This window comes from Tiliqua scincoides, chromosome 5 (assembly GCF_035046505.1).
Source record: "Tiliqua scincoides isolate rTilSci1 chromosome 5, rTilSci1.hap2, whole genome shotgun sequence".
NCBI lineage: Eukaryota > Metazoa > Chordata > Lepidosauria > Squamata > Scincidae > Tiliqua > Tiliqua scincoides.
Window position 1 is genome coordinate 71249397 of NC_089825.1, and position 23355 is coordinate 71272751.

At 43.1% G+C, this 23355-nt stretch overlaps 1 protein-coding gene across 4 annotated transcripts in view; it reads right to left on the reverse strand.

The window, feature by feature from the left end:
• The window catches only part of FHOD3 (formin homology 2 domain containing 3), a 309925-nt gene that overhangs the window by 171130 nt on the left and 115440 nt on the right, over window positions 1-23355 (reverse strand). For all 4 annotated transcript variants that reach the window (XM_066626842.1, XM_066626844.1, XM_066626843.1 and 1 more), the window contains exon 4: window positions 1896-1963. In XM_066626842.1, the coding sequence (XP_066482939.1) occupies window positions 1896-1963 (68 nt within the window). The remainder of the gene's footprint in view (window positions 1-1895; window positions 1964-23355) is intronic.

A 23355-nucleotide genomic window follows, 5' to 3' on the forward strand; every position in this document is an offset into this window, starting at 1 on the left:
CAGCTGGCAAGTCTGGTAATTGGAATTAAAGGATTTGCTTTTATCAGATTCATTTGAGATCTCAGATGAAATGCGAAGCTTTCAAAATAGGTCTAAATGGCTCCCCCTTCTGTCATCTAAACTCCTTTGTGTATCCATGATAACTCTTTGAGGATGGCAGGAACAACTGGGAGGACCTAATTCAAGTTTGAAGGGCTGGAATTCTAGACCCCGCCACACCACTGGCCTCCATGAGTCCTTAATTCAACTGAAAAACTGCATCCCCATTGTGGCCACCTTATATGTGCTAGATATCCTTAGGTTAGGGGTTCTCAAACCTCTCGGAAGTAAAACTCCTGAGGTAAGTCTTTGCAGTGGAGAGGGCAAAAGCAGTAACATGATCCCCAAGATCGCATTGCTAACAGAGGCGAAGGGGTGTTTTTACTTATTGAGGATTGCTGCAAGCTGCAGGAGTTGCAGGGAGCCCCAAATGGAATTTTATATTATTGGTTCACAACCTAAAGCATTGTAGTAGGGATGAATGCAGGAGTCCATCACAGAGATGAGGAATCAGAGAAATGCATGCATTAAAAAGAAAAGCCTACAGCCTGAATATCAGCAGGAAAAGGTTCTCTCTCACTGAATGCTTTGCAAGCTAAAACAGAAATCCCTAAATCAACTGTCACCTACTACTCCAGTCCCTGGGGAGTCATCCATCACTCCTTTTATGAACAGGGGTGTTCTGTGTGCCACACCTCTTCCTTCAGATCAATGAAGCAATTGGAGAACACTTCTCTTTTCCTAAGGATGATTGATGACACTTCAGAGAATAAAGTGTGTAACATTTGATTTCTATAACTGATAAGATCCTGTGACTCTGAACACCTTCAAACTAATCTTTTCAACAGACTGAGAAAGAGCTGCTTTAAGAACTTTGAAAAGGGCAATTGCTAGGAATGATTAATGGAATCATGATGCAAGGCAAAAGTACACACATGCACATGCACACACACAAATTTTGTAATGAATTTCATTGATAATCTGTAGTCTAACACTTAGACTATATATATTATAATAATATATATACCATATAATAATTGAACATGGTTGATATAACTTTGTGGAAAAATTGCTTCCAGCTGGAGGAAAAAAACTCCAGTTGAGACCCCAATCCTACTAGGGTATTAAGCTGCTGTTAAAGGAGATGCCGCAGCATATCTACTCCCAGCTTCCGCAACAAAACACATACACACTCACTGCCAAAGGTGCCTCCTCCTCCACCACTCTCTCTCATTTCCTGCCCACTGCAGGAAAGCCAGATAGAGCCCCAGTAGGCCTTGTCTGCAGTCAGCCAAAGTCCAGTTGTCATGGCCTTGATCCGGCTCAGCAGTCTTTTTTGCGCAGCACTTGATGCTCCAGAAGGCCTTGTGCATGGTTGGCCAAAGGCCAGCTGCCACAGCCTCGAAACCCAGCAAAAATCGGCTCACAACATACAGGTGGGCCCTTCCCCACCCTTCTTAAAGGGCACTCTTTTTAGTCCTCCCTCCTGCTGGTGTTTCTTTTGGCTACAGCTGTTCCCATGAATTGATGACAGAGACATTATATTTTCACACCTTTCAGCACTTCTTATTAAAGAACATTATAAAGTTATTTTCCTTTACAATCAGAAAGCAAGGAGCACTGTTTTCTCAACTTAAATGATTACGTTCTGTCCTTGAGCATTCTTCTCACTTGGTTTGAGAAGCGTTGGTTAAATTCATGGTGGAGATTATGAAAGAAATTTACTTATTTAGGAAAATAAATAAATGGACAGTATTTTGCTTAGAATACTTAAGAATGAGATAAAAAACTCTTTTAGTCAAACCAGAAACAATAATTGCACAGTAAAGAGCAACTTCAGAAAAATAACCACTTACTTGAAATATTTGTTTCAAGGAGAAGAGAGCTCGCCTCAGCTCTCGTCCACTGGAATTGTAGAGTTTTTCTGAAATAAAGAACCAAATCACTATCATCATCTAGTTTGTTTCATGATAAATTGATTATACTATCAGGCTCCAGGGGGCTCCAGAGAGCTAACATGAAATAAAATGAGAAAGAACCAGTCATTTTCTGCAGTGGCAAAATCTTCAAATTATTCACTAAGTATCATTCTGTTCAGATATGTGAAAACACAGTCCAATCAACAACATTATCAGCGCCATAAGAAAAGCCCTGCAGGATCAGGCCAAAAGTCCATCCAGACCAGCTTCCTGTTTCCACAGCTGCACCTGAAAGACCAGAAGCAGGAGAGAAATGCATCCTTCTCTTCCACCACTGCTCCCCTGCAACTGCACAGGCTGCTGAATAGGGCCTCTGAGAGGAATTTTATCAGGGGGTACAAAGTTTCTTTTCTGTCCCTTCCCTTTTCCATTAGTCATTCTGGTTTTATGTCATAAGCTGTAGCCTGTGAGGTCAAAGAGGGTCTGGAAGATGAGAGAGGGGTGGACTGCAGCACTCTGTTAATTTTCTGCATTTCAGGCCTTATGCTCTTACACTCCCTCCAAGATAAATAAAAGAGGATCAGAGATAAGAAACCGCATTTGAACATCTTTGTTTATGCTACAACATAGACAAGGATAAAGAATTCACATTGAAACATCCTTTTATATTGCAATGCAGATCGGATAATCACAACACATGAGTATTTGTTTAAATAAAAACATACTACTTATAGGAGGGCCCCCATATCAGTGGATATCGTATCCATAGATTCACGTATCTGTGGATTGGGTCTGCCCCCCCCAGCACGAACAGCCCAACATGCACCCCATCTGGAGGGTGGGAGGGGCTTCTGAGTTCAGCAGAGGCCAGGGAAGTTTGTCCCTGGCCTCTGCTGAGCTCAGAGCTTTGTCTGAGCTCAGCAGAGGCCAGGGAAAAACTTCCTCAGGATTAAAAAAAATGCAACTTCCAGTTTCACAGAGAAACTGGAAGTGATGTTTTTAATGCCTTATAAGGCATTGGGTGGCCTGGGGAAGACTTATAAGGCATTAAAATTAAAATGCCTTATAAGGCATTAAGGCATTAAAAACATCACTTCTGGCCTCTGGAGTGGGGGATGGCCCCCTAAGACTACAGGGACGGGCGTTCATCTGTATCCATGGTTTCAGAATCATGGGGGGGGGGGTTTCCTAAATGGAACCTCCGTAGATAAGAGCTTTCTGTGCATTTGCTCCATAGAGTGAATGGGAGGTCCACCACTGTTTTTGACCATAACTTTTGATAAAGAAAAGATATTTCATTCTGGTTTTTTCATTGCGTTCTGCTGTCAATTCCACATTAAATGGTATATAACATGATGGTATGCCTAACGATCACGATGTTAGTGATTTTGGTCACTTGTGGTATCACCCTCCCAAGGCTGGTACCTAGGGTATTCTGCCCCCCCCCCCACTAGCTAGCTATGACACTTGCTTCTGCCCCCAAAATTGGGATGCAGATCCTGCTGGAATGACAGGCAGCTGAAGGTAGCTACCTGGTGTGACTTTCGGAAGTTCGGAAGATAAGATGGAACAGCATAGAACTGTAAACGTTGCTCACAACAGGGAAGGCTTTTTGCAGGGTTGAGATCCAGCCCATGGGCCAGGGTTTGCTACCTGCTGATCTTAGTGGATGTGCAGGATTATATGGGGGGAGGGGGAGCTGGACCTTAAAGTATCCCAGTCCTATGCTGTATAGAGGTTTAAAGGTCATCACCAACACCTTGAATTGGGCTTGGAATGGAATTGGCAACCAGTGTAGCCTTTGGTGCAGCAGCATGACAGATTCTGCATGTTGAGCCCCAAAGACCAACTGAGCTGCTGCATTCTGCACCAACTGCAGCTTCTGAACCAGACAATCATCTAAACAAGATGTCACTAGGGCTTGGACCACACCCTGGATCTGACTGATTCAGGTATGGCCTCAGCCACCACACCAGTCAAAGCCCCCCCCCCCCCGCCACAGATACCGCCTCAGCATCCAAGGACACCTGAGGACCCAGAACTCCCAGGCTGCAACTTGCTCTTTCAGAGAGAATGCTACCACATCCAGAGTAAGGTGTGGATCTAGCACATGCATAGCAGCCTTCTAGATCAGTAGGACCTCTGTCTTATCTGGATTAAATTTCAGTTTATCAGCCCTCAACCAGACCCCAACAGCACCCTAGAACTTTGATGCCCCCCTTGGAAACTGGTGGAAAAGAGAGATAGAATTGGGTGTCATCTGCGTATTGTTAATCTCCAGATAACCTTCCCCAGCGGTTTCATGTAGGTGTTAAACAACATGGGGAACAAGACAGATCCCTGAGGCACCCCACAAGTCAAGAGCCAGAGGGCCAAACAGGTGTCCCCCAAACTCACCATTTAGGTATGATCTGCCAGGAAGGAGAGGAACCACTGCAAAACAGTACCTCCAAGCCCCAACCCAGTCAGTTGGTCCAAAAGGACACAATGGTCAATGATATCTGAGCGATGCAGCAGGACGAACAGGAACACACTTCCCCTGCCTAGACCCTGGTGCAGGTCTTCAATTAAAGTTACCAAGGCTGCCTCTGTCCCATAGCCCTGCCTGAAATCAGATTTTAAAAAACTTTGGAAACAATAGGTGTTTTCTGCTTCATTAGAAACTAGTCGTGTATATTTTGTGCATGCTTATGTCGATTAATTTAAAAGCACTTAGATTTAATGGCCTTTCTGAATTAACGGTGACATCTTTCCTCTATTAGTCCATTAAATCAAGAGTTCACTGTATTGTGGAAGATCCCATCCAACTGACATTCCTTTCAACAAAGTACAGTCACCTCTAGAAGTAAGACCATACCAAGTTTCATTTTTAATGGAAAAATGTCTGCTAATGTTGGAGAAAAGTTAGAAGGTAGGAGAAGGAGGAGCTAGGGAATCTAACTGCATCCTTAGTTGTGGGCGGCCTGTCTAAGAGCCTTGGGTCCTAGAATTTTTGCTTGCCAAAAACCCCATGACAAATTTAGGAAGAATGTTTTAGTTAAATCCTTTGTTGATTGTGTCAACTAATAAGTTAATCCAACCCTACCTGCAAGAAAGGTGTGCTAAATTTCTAGACTGTCCATAATTCAATTTATTAGCTATTAAATATATCCTTCTCTTTGCATGTTCTTCCCAAGGCACAGCAAATTATGCATTAGAAAGTTATATCACAAAGAAGATAAATTTTACAGAAATATTATTCTCAGTAATGACATGATCACCTAAATTCAAACAAGGCAAAAGACAAAGGGCTGCATGAAACAATGTGAGCCAAAGTTGCCTTCTAGTTGGCTGCTCTCTTAGTCACTGGCGTACTGGACAGAGCCCCATATGTTCTACATGGAGAGAACATTTTGGCAGTAAATAGTTTAGGGTTGTCTTTCTGTAGAAAAATCAAAACACACTGGATGCTTGTTGCATTCCCAATAGGTTCAGTCAATGTGAAAGAGACACCTCAAAAGTTATTTGTAAACATTCAGAGCAATTTTCTGTTCTTGGCTCAGGCCAGATATCTCTCTTGCAGTTCTCACAACTACTCCTTCCTGGTGGAGTAGACAAACTCCCTATACAAAACACTGCAAAAAGGAATTTATCTTGGAAACTGGGACTCAAATGCATGCTTTAATTATCCTAGCTCAAGAATTAATTCACTGGCATGTACAAGTACACAATGATTCTTGGCTGGATCAACTAAAGTCTTGTCAAGAAAGCTGAAAGAATAACAGTTTTACTTTTGCTGAATTTTATTTTTAAAAGTCTGCTTTGTTGTCTTCATATGCCAAATAAGAACAAAATTATTCTTTGGAAAGATACCACCATCTGGCCTGTTAGAAGTAAAATTCCCTTCCTTCTCACACAAGTCATGAATACTATCCAATCTGGCTTCAGGCCAGGGTTTGGGACGGAGATTGCCTAGGTCAGGGGTGCTCACACTTTTTTGGCTCGAGAGCTACTTTGAAACCCAGCAAGGACCGGAGATCTACCAGAGCTTTTTTTACAATGTTTGCACCATCATAACATATAACATTTATGTGTACAATGTATGTTGGTGTACCTTGAGCCCCACTGAGTATAACAGGACTTACTCCTGAGTAGACATGCCTAGGATTAGGCTGTGAGGCTGCAATCCTAGCCACACTTACCTGGGAGTAAGCCCCATTGAGTACAATGGCCCTTGCTCCCGGCGTTTCCTCCCAGAGGCACCTGAAGGGGGGGTCAGCACTCCGCAATCTACTCATTTTGCCTCGCGATCTACCGGTAGATCGTGATCCACCTATTGAGCACCCCTGGCCTAGGTAGATGACCTGTGCTAAGGAATGGGAAGGGGGCATGCGTCTGATAATTTCTGCTAGAGCTTTCAGAGGCCTTTGACACCATCAACCATGGTGTCCTTCTGGGTTGGTTGGCTGAGTTGGGGATTGGAGGAGCCATTTTGCGGTTGTTCTGCTCCTTCTTGGCTGACAGATCCCAGAAGATGGTGCTGGGGGATGCTTGTTCGACATCCTTGCCTCTTCAGTGTAGGGAGCCACAAGGTTCCATTCTATCTCTCATGCTGTTTAAGCCATTTCTGTCCAACACTGCATATAAACAATAGGGACCAAATATGTTCACCTGTGGGCTGGGCAAAAATGGATTAATGTCTACATGAAGCCACTGCAAGAGGTCATTCAGAGGTTTGAAGTAGGGTCCCATTAGTGTTTTGCTAACACCCAGGTCATTCTCTCCTTTCCTCCTGAATCAGAAGGGGCAGTTGAAGTCCTAGATCATTGTCTGGAGGCAATTGGGAACAGAATGTGGGTGAACAAGGTGAAATTAAATCCTGATAAAAGAGGTTTTTCTGGTCCAGAGGTTCTTCTGGTCAGATATGGGACTATTGGCCTGCTCTGAACAAGGTTGCACTCCCTCTGAAGGAGCAGCTCTTCGGCTTGGAGGTTCTCCTGGGTCTGCAGTTGCTCCTGGATTCCCAGATGGTGGCTATGGCTAGGGGAGCCTTTGCTCAGCTTCAACCGATTTGCTAGCTGCAACCATAGCTGGGTCACTCAGACCTGGCCATAGTGACCCATGCCCTAGTGACATCTAGATTAGATTACTATAGCACACTCTACATGGGGCTGCCTCTGAAGATGATTCAGAAACTGCAGCTAGCGCAGAACGCAGTTGCATGTGTGGTTGCTGGGGCTCGTCAGTTTGACTCAAGTCAGGTTGCTGCTTTGGTGGCTACACTGGCTACTGGTTCATTTCCGGGTTGAATTCAAAGTGCTAGTTTTGATTTTTAAAGCCCTATATGGTTCGGGACCAGGGTATTTAAGGGACTGCCTTCATGCATATAATCCTACCTGTCCTTTCAGATCATCTGAGGGGACCCTTCTGACTGTGTCACCACAAGTAGAGGTGAAGGCAGTGGCGGCTAGGAATAGGGCCTTCTTGGTGGTGGCACCTTATTTATGGAATTCCCTTCCCCTGGAATTAAGAACAGCTCCCTCTTTGGAGACCTTTTGATGGGGACTTAAGACTTTCTTATTCAGGAAGGCATTAAATTGATACTGGGGGATGGGGTTTTTTTAATGATACATATTTTAATAGCTGTGATCCTGGATTTTACTGTTTTAATTGTTTTAATGTATATTGAATTGCATTGGTTTTATGTTTTTATATTGTTAGCCATCTTGAGTTCCCTTTGGCTTGGGAGAAAGACAGGATATAAACAAACAAACAAACAAACAAACAAACAAAACACACACATAGTGGCTTGTGTGTGTTTGTGTGCCACTATGTGTGTGTTTGTGTGTGTGTATCCCACCACTGTATCCTACGCTCAAAGCAGCCTCCACGGGCCTCAGAAGGCCTTAGAAGGTCACTTCCAGTTTATTGTAAAAACTAGAAGCGATGTTTAAAGTCCTTTGGAGGCCTTTTAAACATCACTTCCAGTTTTTATGATACACTGGGAGTGACCTTCTAGGGCCTCCTGGAACCCACAGAGGATTTTCTGAGGTTGCTTTGGGATTACTTAGCTGTCCCCCACTTCTGTGTGCAGTATTGTGTGTATGTATTTTCAGAGTTATTTCTCCAATAAAAAATGGTTTATAAATAAATAAATAAATAAATAAATAAATAAATAAATAAATAAATAAAGATTAGCAAGTTGTGAGTTCCTGCACCTTTTTACAAAAAAAGCACTGTATATACACATATATATCATCCATATGACAGTGATTACACTGGATAAAAATGTTTTAAAATTGATTAAAATATTGATTTTGAATAAAAACTGCATAACACTTCTATAACACTGCTTTCAGTCCTTATTTTTAGATTAACGCCGCCATCCATGAAAAAGTAAAACCATTTCAGACTGCCGCTATGTAGAAGATACAATTTATAATACATAACTGGGAGTGTGCAATTCAATTCACAGTGAAGAGACAAGCAACAAGGACTGAGTGTGAGTAAGTACAGCTACACATAGTTGCAACCCAATTTAATAGGTCCCTTGCTTTCCATGGGTGCTATTCTTACTTAATGGTGCCCTGAATTGTAGCCTCAAACTTTGTTTCATATGGAAATGAGGATTGCATTCTGGTGTTTTAAAAACCAAACTCTGCCAAACATTTGCAAAATGGAACAAGGGTCTGGTGTGATCCTGCCAAAGAGAATGAGGCTGGCTTGATTTCAATGGAAGTGTTGAGCCCTGGCTTACTTTTCTCTCAAGAGGAGTGAAAAAGTTAATTTTGAATGCAGCTTGCAGCTTGCCCTGGAGACTAACTGGCCTGTAAATATCTCAGCATTGTCCTATTGCTCTCCTCTGGGTTTCTCCTGGCTGCCAGGATGTTCCTGAACAGCCCTGACACCTGAGTGACGCATGGATAAGGCGAGGAGATGATTTACACTTGATTTATTCACAGGAATTATCTTGCATTATAGGCGAGTATCTACAGTAGCTAAAAATACGTATATATAACATGCACTACAAATAAGCAAGGAATATAAAACCAACTAACACCAGATAAACAGCCCAAGACGAACTAAATCTGTGTGATGCAGCAGCACCAGTGTGGTTTCTGCTGCATCCTGCAGGGGAATTTTGGCTTCTGCAGGTCTCCTAATGGTAAGGGGACATTTATCCCCTTGTCCCAGGGTAAGCCCCAGGTGCCGCTATGGGTCAACTGCTGGTTCAAGTCCGCATTGACCCAGGATGGCAGATCAGGCCCAGCATGTTTTTCACCAGCGCAAAGGACCATTAGGATTGGGTCATAAAACTCCTAAAGGCAGCAAGATAAAAACCACAAAGCAGCGCCAAATAACACAAATTCAGTAAACAATAACTGAAAAAGGGCAAACGGGACCATCTCTTCACAAAGGTAAAGCAAAATAGATGTGGCTTTAACTCCTGCTGGGAACCATATAAAGGGAAGGCTGTCCTCAGATGATTTCGAAGTTCATTCCATAGACACTGTCACTCAGTAGAGAAGGCTGTAAACTGTGCTGCCATCCCTTTAACCTCAGATGGCAGCAGTATCCTAAGCAGAACCCTACCTATGATCTAAGGAAGGGGTAGACAAGCCCTGGCCTGGGGGCCATTTGCAGCCCTTAGGGACCCCCAATTTGGCCTACAGAGAGCCCCCAGACTCCAATGAGCCTCTGACCTGTCAGAGACTGTTGGAGTCCGTGCTGGCCCGCCCACAACTGTGCTTTGTGTTGGAGGTGTGTGCTCAGACTGTAAGTGTGTGATCAGGAGTTATTTGTACATCCCCCTCACTTTTCTGGCTTAGTCTGCAGTTCTGGCAAAAGCACATCCATAATTGTCCCAAGTGCATCAATTCATGTCACCGCGTGTTTTCTGCTTTACCCTGAACATTATTTGAACTCCTCTCCCCAACTGCCTGGCAAACAGTTCACAGTTATCATGTGGTTCTACATGCTTGTATTATAGTTCTCATGTGTATTATAAATAAGCTCAGTAAAATTCATTCATTCATTCATATAAATTCCGTCTCTAATGTATTCATTTATGCGAATTTATGCAAATTTGAAATGTAAATTAATTATTTTTTTCCCTGGCCCCTGACACAGTGTCAGAGAGATGATGTGGCCCTACTGCCAAAATGTTTGCCCACCCCTGATCTAAGGGGCAGGCAGGATTATGTAGGAGAAAGCAGTCCTTAAGTATCCCAGTTCTGTGCTATGATAGAACCAGATAGCAAGAAGGAATCTTAACTTGACAAGGGACAGAGGAAAAAGATGGTGGCTGTTGTGTGCTGGCCTGATCCACCTGCTCATGAAGTGTGATGTTTCTCTGGTGTGAAGATCCAGGATGGGACAGAGAGACTGCTGAAGCTGGTCAACCCAATGATTGCTATCCCTTCCTGCTCATTCATGTAGGAGCAAATTACACTGTTGGGCACAGCTATGACTGGGTCATTTCAGACTAAGAGGCTCTGGGTAGGAGGGAGAAAGACTGGGGACCCAGGAGGTATTCTCATCTATTCTCCCAGTAACAGGCAAAGGACTTCAGAGGGAGAGAAGACTATTCCAGGTGAACGACTGGCTGCATTGATGTTGTCAGGAGAGATTTGGTTTATGAAACCACTGATCATGCTTTCAGGATGAAGGGCTGCTGGCAGGAGAAGGAATACACCTCACAAGGATGGGGAAAGAATGTTTTTGGCAGAAGCATGGTAAACCTTATCAGAGGCCTTCAAAGTGAAGGCTGAGGAGGTTGGATATGTAAGGCCAAAGCTTAATTCACAGGCAAGTGAATTAAGAAGAATTCACTTTCTTGTGTGAATTCTTGGGACCCTGTTTTAATTAATATCTACAGGCCCTTATTGCTGCTATGGTGCTTTTATATTCTTAATGGTCCCTGTATCATTGTAATTGTTTTTGGATGTTTTTGTTAATTGCTTTTAACTGCTTTTAATGTTTTATTATTGTACAGGCTTAACAACCTTCTGCCTAATGACAGACCACATATGCAGTGGTGATCAAAGCACAGTAAATGAGGCAATCAGGTCTCCCATAGTCTGTAGCAGAGTGTCTGTTTACACACAAAGAAGAGGTTTTCAATGCAAAGAAGAGGCTCTTTGTGTCCAGTAGCCAGTAGCACCATGAACGTCTGGCAGGAAGTGTCTGTTTACACCAAAAAAAGGCACTAGATAGTTCGCATAACAACAGGGATCAGAGAACGTATCTCCATTGTTAAGTGACACACGTCTGTATTTTTGTTGTTGTTGTGAACCACTTTGAGCACTGGAAAAGTAGTATAAAAATCATCCAAATAAATGCTCCAGACTGGAACCTGTAGAATACAGCTGTAACTAGGAAGCATTTGAAGAGGCCCATCCTAAATAAAGATGTTATAAGTCCAGTGATTTACACCTTCTAGAGGGATTTCCTCTTCCTCAGCCAACACCAGCTCCTTCTGTCCCCCTTCCTCCAGAGCTTCTTTTGTCTTGTTCAGGAACTCTTTGTCCTCCCTAGTGAGTTGTAGCATAGAAAGGGTATGTCTCATACTCTTTCACCTTCTTATTCAGCAAGTATAGTTTATATACTCCTCCAGTAGGAGGAAAGAAAAAAAAACCTTGCAGGGCATCACAACACTTCTCTTTGTGTCCATGTGGTTTGGAACTACAGACATACTAGGAGCAAAGTCTGAATCTCCCTCCCCCACTCCCTTACCAAACTCCCTTGATCTTGCTGAATCTCCCTGTTCACAAGCTCACAGGTACACAAGCTCTGTTAGCGACTTGATCCTGGGGATCATGTCACTACTTCCCCCGTTCCTTAAAGAACGGGGGAAGCTTTACACAAGCTGGTGGGTCGTGACCCACCAGTTTGAGAATCACTGATATAGTTCATAAAATCATATATACACCATTGACAGTAAAATATATCACGAGCTCATAAAAGTTCTCTTTCATTCTTTCTCTGTAATTTATTGCTGGAATGAAGTAATTTCTTTTGTTCAGACTGTCTGGGTTTCCAAAAATCTGAAACATGATAATAAGAGCTGACTGTGAAGTGAGCCATGCTAGTTCCCAGGATTTGCACACAGACACTTATGCAAAAGAGTTTGTTTTTTCCATCAATCAATATTTTTCTCATTTGTTCACACAAAGTGCAGACAGTGTATTATTATCCTTATTGGAAAGTGCTACAGTGGATCACTCATTCAACTGATTGGCCATTATCCAGTGTGTGATGCTTGCTCCCTTCAGATATCTGACAATGTACAATTATGCTCTAGAAAGCAAACAGAAATAGAACTTGACAACCAGCCAACTGTCAGTTACCTCTCTTAGTCCATCCTTGGTCTGTTGATGCGAAATAATTTCAGTATGCTTGTTTTAGTAGAGCAGACATGGAATTCTATATATGGCAGAATATTCCACTAAAATTTAGAAACTGGATAGGTTGGATGAGTGTTTGAAACAGCTAGCTCACTAGGGCTGCAATCCAATGCACACTTACCTGGGAGTAGGCCCCACTGAACTCATGCATAGGATTGGGCTGTGAATCTCACATATCTCTGGTTATTGTGAAATATAAAAACTACAACTAGTGCTCTTAAAGTACACAGTGCCTCCCCACTCTGCAATTTCATCTTAAATATGTCCTGAAGCACCCTTTGAACTCAGAAAATCTTGCCCTCTGCACTCCTGGTGCTCACCACATTCTGACATACTGAAAAACAAAATTATGCCCTGTAACCATAGTGGTGTCCACCTCTTCTTCCTAAGGAAGCTGCTCTCCAATCCCTAAGGGTTGCTACAGCCCATACCCCTTGCAGACAGAAGTTAGAGGCAAGTGTTTATGTTCCTTTCTGTCTTGTTTTATGCAGAGCTTGGAGTGGAGCCAGGAAGGATGAATATAACCAAGGAAAGTGTGCATAGGATTGGAGACTCAGTACACACTGAAAGTAGTAACAGCACTGTGAAAAAAATAAAAATTTTGAGTACAACATTTTAAAACAAGGTTTCAAACTAAGCATTTGCACATTTCAGTAACTGGGTTGTCATTTTGTATACAAGCATGTCATGAAGGCAGTATCCTCCCTTCTCTGGAAGTCATTGCTTCAAGGTGACTGCATCTCACATTTGTTCCAAATATAACAAATGTACTTATGTAGTTCTGTTTTGAATGAGCCAAATTGACTGGGACAGGGAATAAGATCTACCTCTATTTTATTCCACAGAATCTCAATTTTTTTCCTTTGTCATTTGTCTCCAAAAGAAGGCTCAGAAAAATAAAATAAAATGGATTTACATTCCATCAATGCATTTTAGAAATAGTTCATTGCTCTTACATGCAAGTAAATTTTGTATAAGGCAGGTGGATGGAGTTTGTTGCAAGATTCTGTTGCGGCTGAAAGCACATCTACCTGTAGAATAATAAACCAGACTGTACAGGTCCAGCCTATTTATACATGGATTTGACTCAACACGAATGGCCACTGCAAATGAGAAGGAATGTGCTGATCCCTGGAGAAGGGGGAAAATGCATCCCTTTAAAATCAGTTTAAAAAACTGAACAGTCCTTTAACAATAGCCACCTTAATGAGGGGGGGGGGCAGCTGGCTGACAATCCATCAATCTCCAGGCGACCCCTCCCTTCCCCCTGAGCAGGTGATCACTTTGCATTGGTGAAGGGAGGGGCTGAATGAAGCTTTCTAAGCTTGTAGGAGGACTGATTGATGGATTGTCTTCTTAATGACTCTTATCTTCCATCACAAAGGTCAGCAAGGCTGTTTTTAAAACACCGGAGCAAAGAAACTTTGTTTTTTAAATTGATTTGCCATAGTGTGTTTTTTGCCATCCATGTGAGTGCTTGGAAAGTATGAATAATGAGGATCAACCTGTAGTTTATTTGAGTTTATTATTAACACCTTATTGGTTCCATGCTGTATCATAATAACATCTCATTGGCTGTCAGAACAATCAGTCTCTTAGATCAGTTTTGAGTTAAAGAAATCCACTTTTTGATCCTTAAGGGAACTGTGTTTTCATTTTCTGGTTAATTGGCCATAACTTTTGATATAATAGAGATATTCTAATGTGGTTTGTTTCATTGCATTCTGCATTAAATTACCTTTCCAATGATATATAACATGATGGTATTTGTACATACCAAGATTTTCATAATTTTGGCCACTAGTGTCAAGCTCAGCTTGTTGCCCCCCTAAAGCTTGTTGCCCAGTACAACTGCTACCCCCTGCACCCCTTTAGCTATGCCACTGCATACCACACTTAAAGTGGAAAGCCTGCTTTGGAAACTTAATGTAGAAAGCCACCCTCATATGATCAGGCAGATGCAGCAGCTGAGGCCCAACTTCTCATGGGAATTCTCAGTGAGAAAGTAGACAGTTCCCAAGGCTGGAAGACACACAGAAGATGGCTGGACAAGATGGTTGCTGGGCCTTGCACCGACTGTTACACTTATTCTCAAGAGGAAAGAAGTGGGGAACAGAGAGGGGGCAGCCTGCTATCCATGGTGAAGAGATCCTAACCTTTCAAAACCAGGTATCCACAAATTCACTTGCTATGCTGACAGAGCAATCCAAACTTGCTGCTGAGCCAGCACAGGTCTCTTGCACCTGCTCCCAAGTGTTGTGAATGCTGTAAAGCACTTTATGCAACTTGAGAGTCAGCTGCGCTGGTGCTGAGGCCCATGCTGGCTCCCAGAGGCCAGATCCACACCAGGGTAAGGGGACAAATATTCCCTTACCCAAGTTGACCAGCCATTTCCTAACCTGCACTGGATACAGTGCAGGCCAGTCAGCCTGCTTGTTCCAGCACAAGTTAGGCTAGGCTGTGAGGGAGGTCTTCAGGAAACTTACAACATGGAATCTACAGGCAAGTGTAGTATTTTCCCTGTGGGAAATCACTCTCTCAGTTTTAGTCCTACCAGCAGCTGCTAACAGAGCAAAAATAAACCTTGTGCTTCACAGAGCTTGAAACAGAAGCAGTGTTATCATGTTACACAGTATTATAAATGCCACTAGATTAAAAAAAAACCAAAACACTAATAGAAAACGCTGTCCTATCAACTTAGGTAAATCATATATTCAGTCACATATCCACTTAATTATGTAAATCTCTTCTCTGCCCTTCCTGCTACCTTATTTGTTTTGTGTAGCCATCTTTCTTAACCAATTTCTGCTCAGCCCATAGGTGTACATATTTGATCCCTGTTGTGTATATGCAATGTTGGGAACCAATGGCTTAAAAACGCCCTTTCCTTAATCTGAACCAAGAGCCTGTGTGGTGCAAGAGACAGATTACAAAATGTAGTAAGGGAGACCTGGACCCAAATTCCAGCTTAGCTATAAAAATAACTTGGTGCTCTTGGTCCAACCTGCTTTACAGGGTAGTTGTGAAGTGCAACAGACACATATGCTAGCCATGGCTTCTTAAAGCATGATTTTTCAAAATGGTAAGAATAAATATTCCTTTGCCTCCCCCCCCCCCTTAGGCCTCTTTGTACTGTTCTTCAAGATTCTGTTTGTCATTCCATACCCTGCTGCCTTCCTTAAACAATCTCAGCTCTGGGCTCCCTGCTCTAACTCTCCTCTACTACCCAAATCTTGTTCAGTTACTTATGTTGGTGTGGACAGCATTCACAGGATGAGAGGAAGCAAGATCACATCAGCAAAACCTGTCCCTGCATGGATGTGCTCCTGCAGTTTCACTCCTCCCATTTGTCACTACAAGAAACACTCTCAACACAGACAGCAGGGGGCAGGGTTTCAAGAGCACTTCAGCATGTGTTGCTGCTATAGTCTTGCTCTCTTTCCCTATCATATGGACACACCGGCAAAATAACTGAGCAGGGCTCCTGTCACTCTGTGACATTATCAGTAGTCAGTCTTGCTAATATTATCTAGCTGAGAGCCTTGATGCTTCATCACCACAAAATTCCACAGTGTATTATAACATACAACATCTCAGTGTCCTTCATGTTTATATTGCTCTTCAATCTGGTGGTCACAGTATACAGATTCAAACTGTGCAATCATTTTGTAATCATTTTTACCCAGACATATTAGAATTTGAATTAGGCTTTTCCCTCAAAGTCCTTTGTTTTACACAAACAACAAGGGAGGACAGCTGATCAGCGATCAGAGGCAGGCAACTGAATGCTGGCGTACACACTTTGAGCGATTCTCCACAGAGGATTTCCCACACCCGCCGATCCCGCAAATGGCTGCCACTCATGGGCCTATGCAGCCAATCGGGCCTGAAGAAGTCACAGAGGTATTGAAACAAATGAAGCCTGGCAAGGCAACGGGTCCTGATGACGTTGCCGCTCTCTGGAAATCATGCTGCTAGAACCTGGTTGATTGGCTCACATGCTTCTTCAACCAGATCGTCACTGAGCAAAAGACGTCTGCCGACTGGCAATGTAGTACGACTGTCCTGACCTGGAAGAAGAAAGGCAGCCCTGTTGACTGTGCAAACTACCAGCCGATTCTCCTCCTCTCTCACACAATGAAAATCTTCAAGAGGGTTGTCAACCGCCGCATCTGTGATATCGTCCAGCTCATGACAAACCAAGCAGGCTTTGTCAGTGGCTGTGGAAAGACTGATGCAGTGCACACCACCCTTCTCCTGCTTGAGAAGCACTGAGAAAAGCAAAAGCTACTGCATGTTGCCATTATTAACCTTGAAAAGGCGTTTGATCGTGTGTCACACAATGTCATCTGGTACGTACTGCGCAGCCAAGGAGTGCCAGAAGAACTTGGTTCGATGGGTGAAGCTTTTGTACAAGGACCCAAAGAGTCGTGTGCAGGCTGTTGCTGGAACGTCAAAAGACTTCCGTGTTACTGTCAGTGTCCACCAAGGCTCGGCACTTTCTCCACTGCTGTTCATCACGGTGATGGATGTTATCACCTGTGATCTGCAAAAGCCAGCGCTGTGAACACTTTTCTATGCAGATGTCTTGCATTCAACAACCAGGTGGACCTTAGCAGCAAGTACAAGCTTGGAGCGACTGTCTTGCATTGTTTGGCGTCCACCTCAATGTCAAGAAGACAGAGTACATGACAGACCCCAATGAGCTCAGGAAAATCTGCATAAATGGCATCAACCTGTCACATGCTGAGACATTCCAATACCTCAGCTCGATGATCGTGGCTGACGGCAGCTTGAGTTACGAGACAACTGTGCAAGTAAACGCAGCCTGGACAAAGTGGCACACGATGATCAGCGTGGGGACAAGAAGATCAGCGACCATCTCAAGTCGAAGATCTACCGAATGGTCATCCAACCAGTCACACTCTATGGAGCTGAATGCTGGCTGGAGACAAGGGAAGTCAAACGTCGCCTTGGTGTCATGGAGACAAAGATGCTGCGTTGGATCAGTGGTATCACTCATTTTGACCACATCTGCAATGACGACATCCGGCAGTGGTCCGGCGTCACTCCAATCGCCAACAAGTTGAGACAAACTTGGCTTCAATGAGACAGCCACATTCTGAGCGCCAACAGCGATATGCTGGCACAGAAGGGCCTTCAGCTGGAGGTCAATGGCAAACGACCAAAGGGCTGGCCGAAGCAGCACTTACTAGACACGCTGTACGGCAACATGAAAATCACTCGCCTACACCCAGACCAAGCCTACAATCGAGAGAAATTGTGACTCTGATCCAAAATAGTGGACACCGCCACCACACGGGACAAACACTAAAGAAGAAGATTAGGCAAATATACCCGTTTATAACAATATGAATACAAGAGAATTGCTTTATACGCAATCTTTCTGAAGATACAGGTTGAGTCTCATTATTCGTGAGGGTTCCATTCCAAGAACTCACACGGATGGCAAAAAACGCACTATAGCAAATCAATTAAAAAAAACAAGTCTCTTTATTCTGGTGATTTAAAAACAGCCTTGGCGACCTTTGTAATGCACACAGAGGCAATCAGTCTCTCTCCAGGCACTTAGGAGAGGCAGCAATCTGTCCCTTCACCAGGAGCCCCAGCAAGGGGGAAAGAATGGAGAAGGTGATAATTGCTGCCATTTAGCCTTCTTTCATGTGCTCAGGGGGAAGGGAGGAGTGAAGTCTGCAGAGAGAATGATTGATGGATTGTCAGCCAGCTGCCCTCTCTGGCATTATTAAGCGACTGCTTTCCTTTAATTTAAAGGGCCCTTCTCATCAGATTTGAAATAGAAAAATCTGTGGATATTTAGGTTATACCTGTAATCACTTGTATGACTGCCTCTCTGCAACAGTAAAGAGCAGTTTTTTAAACTGTGATTTTAAAGGGATGCATTTTTTCCCCTTCTCCAGGGATGAGCACATTCCTTCTCATTTGCAGTGGCCATTCGTGCTGAGTCAAATTCGTGTATAAAAAATCCGTGTATAACAAGGCTGAACCTGTATACTAAAAACTTAATTTTTAAAAATCCTGGACATGAATCAAACTTAGAATCACATACTTGGAAGGAACCTAAAAGATAATTGAGTCCAACCACTTGCCAATGCAGACAGTCCAGTACTACAACATCCCCAAAAGATAGCTGCCCAGCCTCTGCTTAAAGATCTCCAATGTTTAAATGTCTACCATCTTCCAAAGCAAACTGTTCCACTACTGAATGGTTCTTATGTTCTTCCCAATGGTTAATCAGTCTTCTTTGCTGTAATTTAAACCCACTTGTCCCAGTCCTATCCTCTAGAGCAGGGGTCTCCAAACCCCAGTCCAGGGGCCAGATGCGGCCCGCAGCAAGCCTGTTTCTGGCCCGCGGCCAACCTCTTGTACCCTGAAAGCCTCTGGCCCGCTCAACTGAACATGACCAGAATTATGCTCTGATTGTGTCTGGAGGGTGTTCTGAGGGCCAGAGAGGTTGAATGAATGAGCCCATTCATTCATTTATTCACTCATCTAAGTTCCATCTCTAATTTATTTATTTAAATTTTATATTTAAATTTTTTCCCCGGCCCTCCACACCACACCAGATATTTGATCCAGCCCTCTGGCCAAAAAGTTTAAGAACATAAGAACAGCCCCACTGGATCAGGCCATAGGCCCATCTAGTCCAGCTTCCTGTATCTCACAGCGGCCCACCAAATGCCCCAGGGAGCACACCAGATAACAAGAGACCTCATCCTGGTGCCCTCCCTTGCATCTGGCATTCTGACATAACCCATTTCTAAAATCAGGAGGTTGCGCATACACATCATGGCTTGTACCCCATAATGGATTTTTCCTCCAGAAACTTGTCCAATCCCCTTTTAAAGGCGTCCAGGCTAGACGCCATCACCACATCCTGTGGCAAGGAGTTCCACAGACCGACCACACGCTGAGTAAAGAAATATTTTCTTTTGTCTGTCCTAACCCGCCCAACACTCAATTTTAGTGGATGTCCCCTGGTTCTGGTATTATGTGAGAGTGTAAAGAGCATCTCCCTATCCACTCTGTCTATCCCCTGCATAATTTTGTATGTCTCAATCATGTCCCCGACTGTGCCCGAACCCAGGCCCGGGGGCCACTTGCGGCCCTTGGGGACTCCCAATCTGGCCCACGGGGAGCCCCCAATCTCCAATGAGAGACTGGCCCTCCAGAGATTTGCTGGAGCCCATACTTGCCCAATGAGAGTGTTCTTGGCATGAGGGTGATTGATTAACCTCTCCTGTGATGTGTGGGATGGGGTCTCCCTCCACTGCTTGCTGTTTCACATTTGTGATGCAGCAGCAGCAGCAAAGGAAAGGCTGGCCTTGCTTTGCACAAGGCCTTTTATAGGCCTTGAGCTATTGCAAGACCTTCATTCATTCATACAAGTTCCATCTCTAATATCTATATTCATTTATATAAACTTATGTAAATTTATTCAAATTTGAAATGTAAATTAATTCTTTTTTTTCCTGGCCCCCCCACACATTGTCAGAGAGATGATGTGGCCCTCCTGCCAAAAAGTTTGGACACCCCTGCTCTAGAGCAGGGGGTCTCCAAACTTTTTGGCCAGAGGGCCGCATCAAATATCTGGCACCATGTTGAGGACCGGAAAAAAAAAATTTAAATATAAAATTTATTTAAATAAATTTAAATAAATTAGAGATAGAACTTAGATGAGTGAATAAATGAATGAATGGGCTCAATGAATGGACCCCTTGAACACCCTCCACATGCAACCAGAGCATAGTTCCAGTCATGTTTGGCAAAGTGAGCCAGAGACTTTCAGGGGACAAGAGGCTGGCCACGGGCTGGATAGAGACTTGCTGCAGGCCACATCTGGCCCCCGGGCCGGGGTTTGGAGACCCTTGCTCTAGAGCTAATGAGAACAAATCTGCCCCATTTTCCAAATCTGCCTGCCACATCTATGACTTCTTGTGCCCCAAGGTTGGGAGACAGGAGGGATCTTGAGGGGATTGCTGTGACATGGCAAGTTCCCTTGTCTGCCCAGCCCTCCTCTGGCATGAACAGATTCATTCGGTGAGGCTTTTGGGCAGTTTATTATTATTGTAAGATTTTTGCACAGTCAAGTAGGTGTTATTGACTGGTTTGTTTTATCCAGACATCAAGTCGTTCCCAAGGACCTGGGATGTCTGGTTTTTATCCTATAAATATCGTCGCAAAATGGAAGCTGTTCCCACTAATGCTGCTTTTTGCAATTGAATGATGGTAATTTATGTGGCCCCAATACTGTTCAGGTGCTCTTCAAGGTGTTTTGGAATAGTACCAAGGGTTGCCAATCACCACTGCGATCACTTTGGTCTTCTTCTGCCACAGCCTTTCCATTTCTATTTGTAAATCTTTGTATTTTGTTATTTTTTCCAGCACTTTTTCTTCCACTCTGCTATCCCCTGGTATTGCTATATCAATTATTTTGATTTGTTTTTCTTTCTTCTCCACTACAGTGATATCTAGTGTATTGTGTGATAGATGTTTGTCTGTCTGTAGTCAGAAAACCCATAATATTTTGGCTTAGCTTTCAACGTTTCATAGTTTTCAACCAATTTTGTGGTCCCACCAGTTTCTGGCTGCAGGTAGCTTGCATTTTTTATAGATGTTCCAGTGTATCATTGTTGCTACCTTGTCATGCCTTTGTTTGTAGTCTGTCGGTGCGATCTTTTTACAGCAATTAATTAGGTGGCCCACTGTTTCATCTGTTTCTTTACAGGTATTTGCTGCTTGTTATTTTTCTACTTTTGCTTTTATTTTTCATGCCTGTTCTTGTTTATGACAATTTTCTTGAGTTGGAACAAATTTAAAAAAATAATATTCAGAGTTGGTCAATATGTAGAATTCTGATTTGACATCCAGCTGAAAAACATAAAATGCTGGAGGGCCTACTAAATTCATGTGTATCACAACCATGACTTTAGTTTTCTATGTGTATAAATAGAGGTATCCAGTTCTGGACAGGAGGCCCAATACAGCTAACTGAATTGTATTCTATTTATTTGGAACTTTTTAAAAGAAAAAAACACTCCATATCTTTCCGAATGTTCTGAAAATTGTTCTGGGACATGTCCTAAGAGGGAAGCCATATAAAGTACAAGAGGATGATTGATAGCTAACAAGCTGCCAGTACCACTGGAAATTACCCAACCCACAAACGTTAGTGAAGGGGAAACCAATCCCACCCTGAAGGCCTGATCTGTTTCTCTAGTGCTCAGTTACACACTATTTTTGTCCTCTCCACAATTCACAGAACAAAGCATCACACACATGTTCAACACCATTCCATAAAAGGAAGGCTGGGAAACACTGGTGTTGTCATCTTCCTCCTTTTCAGCTTCTTATTTTAGCAGCAAATGATTAAGGGCCCAGTCCTATCCAACTTTCCAGCACCGGTACAGCCGCAATGCAGCCCCAAGGTAAGGGAACAAATGTTCCCATACCCTGAGAAGGCATCTGTGACTGCCTCCCTACCACAGGAGGACACACTTCATTGGCACAACTGCACTGGCCCTGAAAAATTGGATAGGATTGGGCCCTTAGTTTGCAATCCTAACCACACTTTCCTGAGTAAGCCTCATTAAACAAAATAGGACTTACTTCTGAGGAGACCTGGTTAGGATTGTGCCCTAAGAATCTAAAATGTCCATCAAGTGAAGCAACACACAAAATGTACTTGCTGGGGGGGAGGGGGGAGTTGTTCCAAAAACTAGCATTAGTTAAATGATTCTAAAAGATTATTCTACTTAAAAAAGTCAGTCTAGAAAAACTGCAATATGACATACATTAATACCCTCAAAACCAATTCACAACATTCCATCCCACAATAGGGTGACCAAGAAGAAGATCATGAGCAGGAGAGAGCCTTGACTATTTAAAATTTAGTTCAGTTCAGTTCTGATTCAGGTCACTAATACTTTTACACTTTCCAGATCAGGCAGTAACTTTTAAAAAAGATGTTCAGCAGCTTTGAACAAATTTTGTACAGAGAGATAAATGTTAAGGTGTTCATATTTACAGAATCACCCCAATTAAATTAATACATGATGAATAATTTATAACATTCATTTTGCAGGCACTAAAAAACTACATCCTCTGTAGTTCTAAGTTATCATATGTGATAATTTAGTGGACAAAATTAATTTCACTCCTCAACTATTCTTTCCACATCAAACCTTCTGGTGAGGTGGCCTGTAAAAGACCCTCACAGTTATCTCACCATCTTCTCCTTTCATTTTTACCCAAATGCTCTCATCTGGCCTTTCCATCTCACCTTCATGAATTTCCTTACAAATGTAAACTTCACCCCACACTCAAGGCCCCAGCAACATGGTGAGGTCAAGTTGCAGCCCCAGCAGCTGACAGGCAGCACAGATGAGTTGGTTCAAACCTTTGCAAAGTGCAGCTACAAGGTTGGAAGGGGTGAACAAAACTAAATGGATGAGCCACCATGCGTAGACTACTCAATCTGACTCCAAAGTCAGATACCACAGTTTCATAGACAAACACTTGGCCCTTAAATAAACATGTAGTTTTAATTGTCAGAAAACAAACCTTGGCTACTATCACATATCATCAAAGCTCAAGATCTGCTAAAAATAACAATAAAAAGGTTTCCATTTATGTCCAGCAACTGCACCAGCAACAGACCAAGATTCAAGCAATGGCACTATTTGCTGATCAAATGGCACTATTTGCTGATTTTCCTATCAGGCTGCACTTTACATTCTCTTCCACTTAGCTGGAAGCCTCCATTTTGAGGAGGGCCAGATCAGGAAAATAAACAGTAACCATCCAGGATGTCCCAGGCCAAGGTTGATGAAAACCCTGCAATGAAAATTCTGTGGATTATCTTTTAGGAATAAACCAACCTTATTGACCTCAGAGAGAATGAGATTAAGGCATATGACAACTCTGGAATGCAGCACAGTTATCACAGACTGCCAATCAAGCGAAGCCATGGC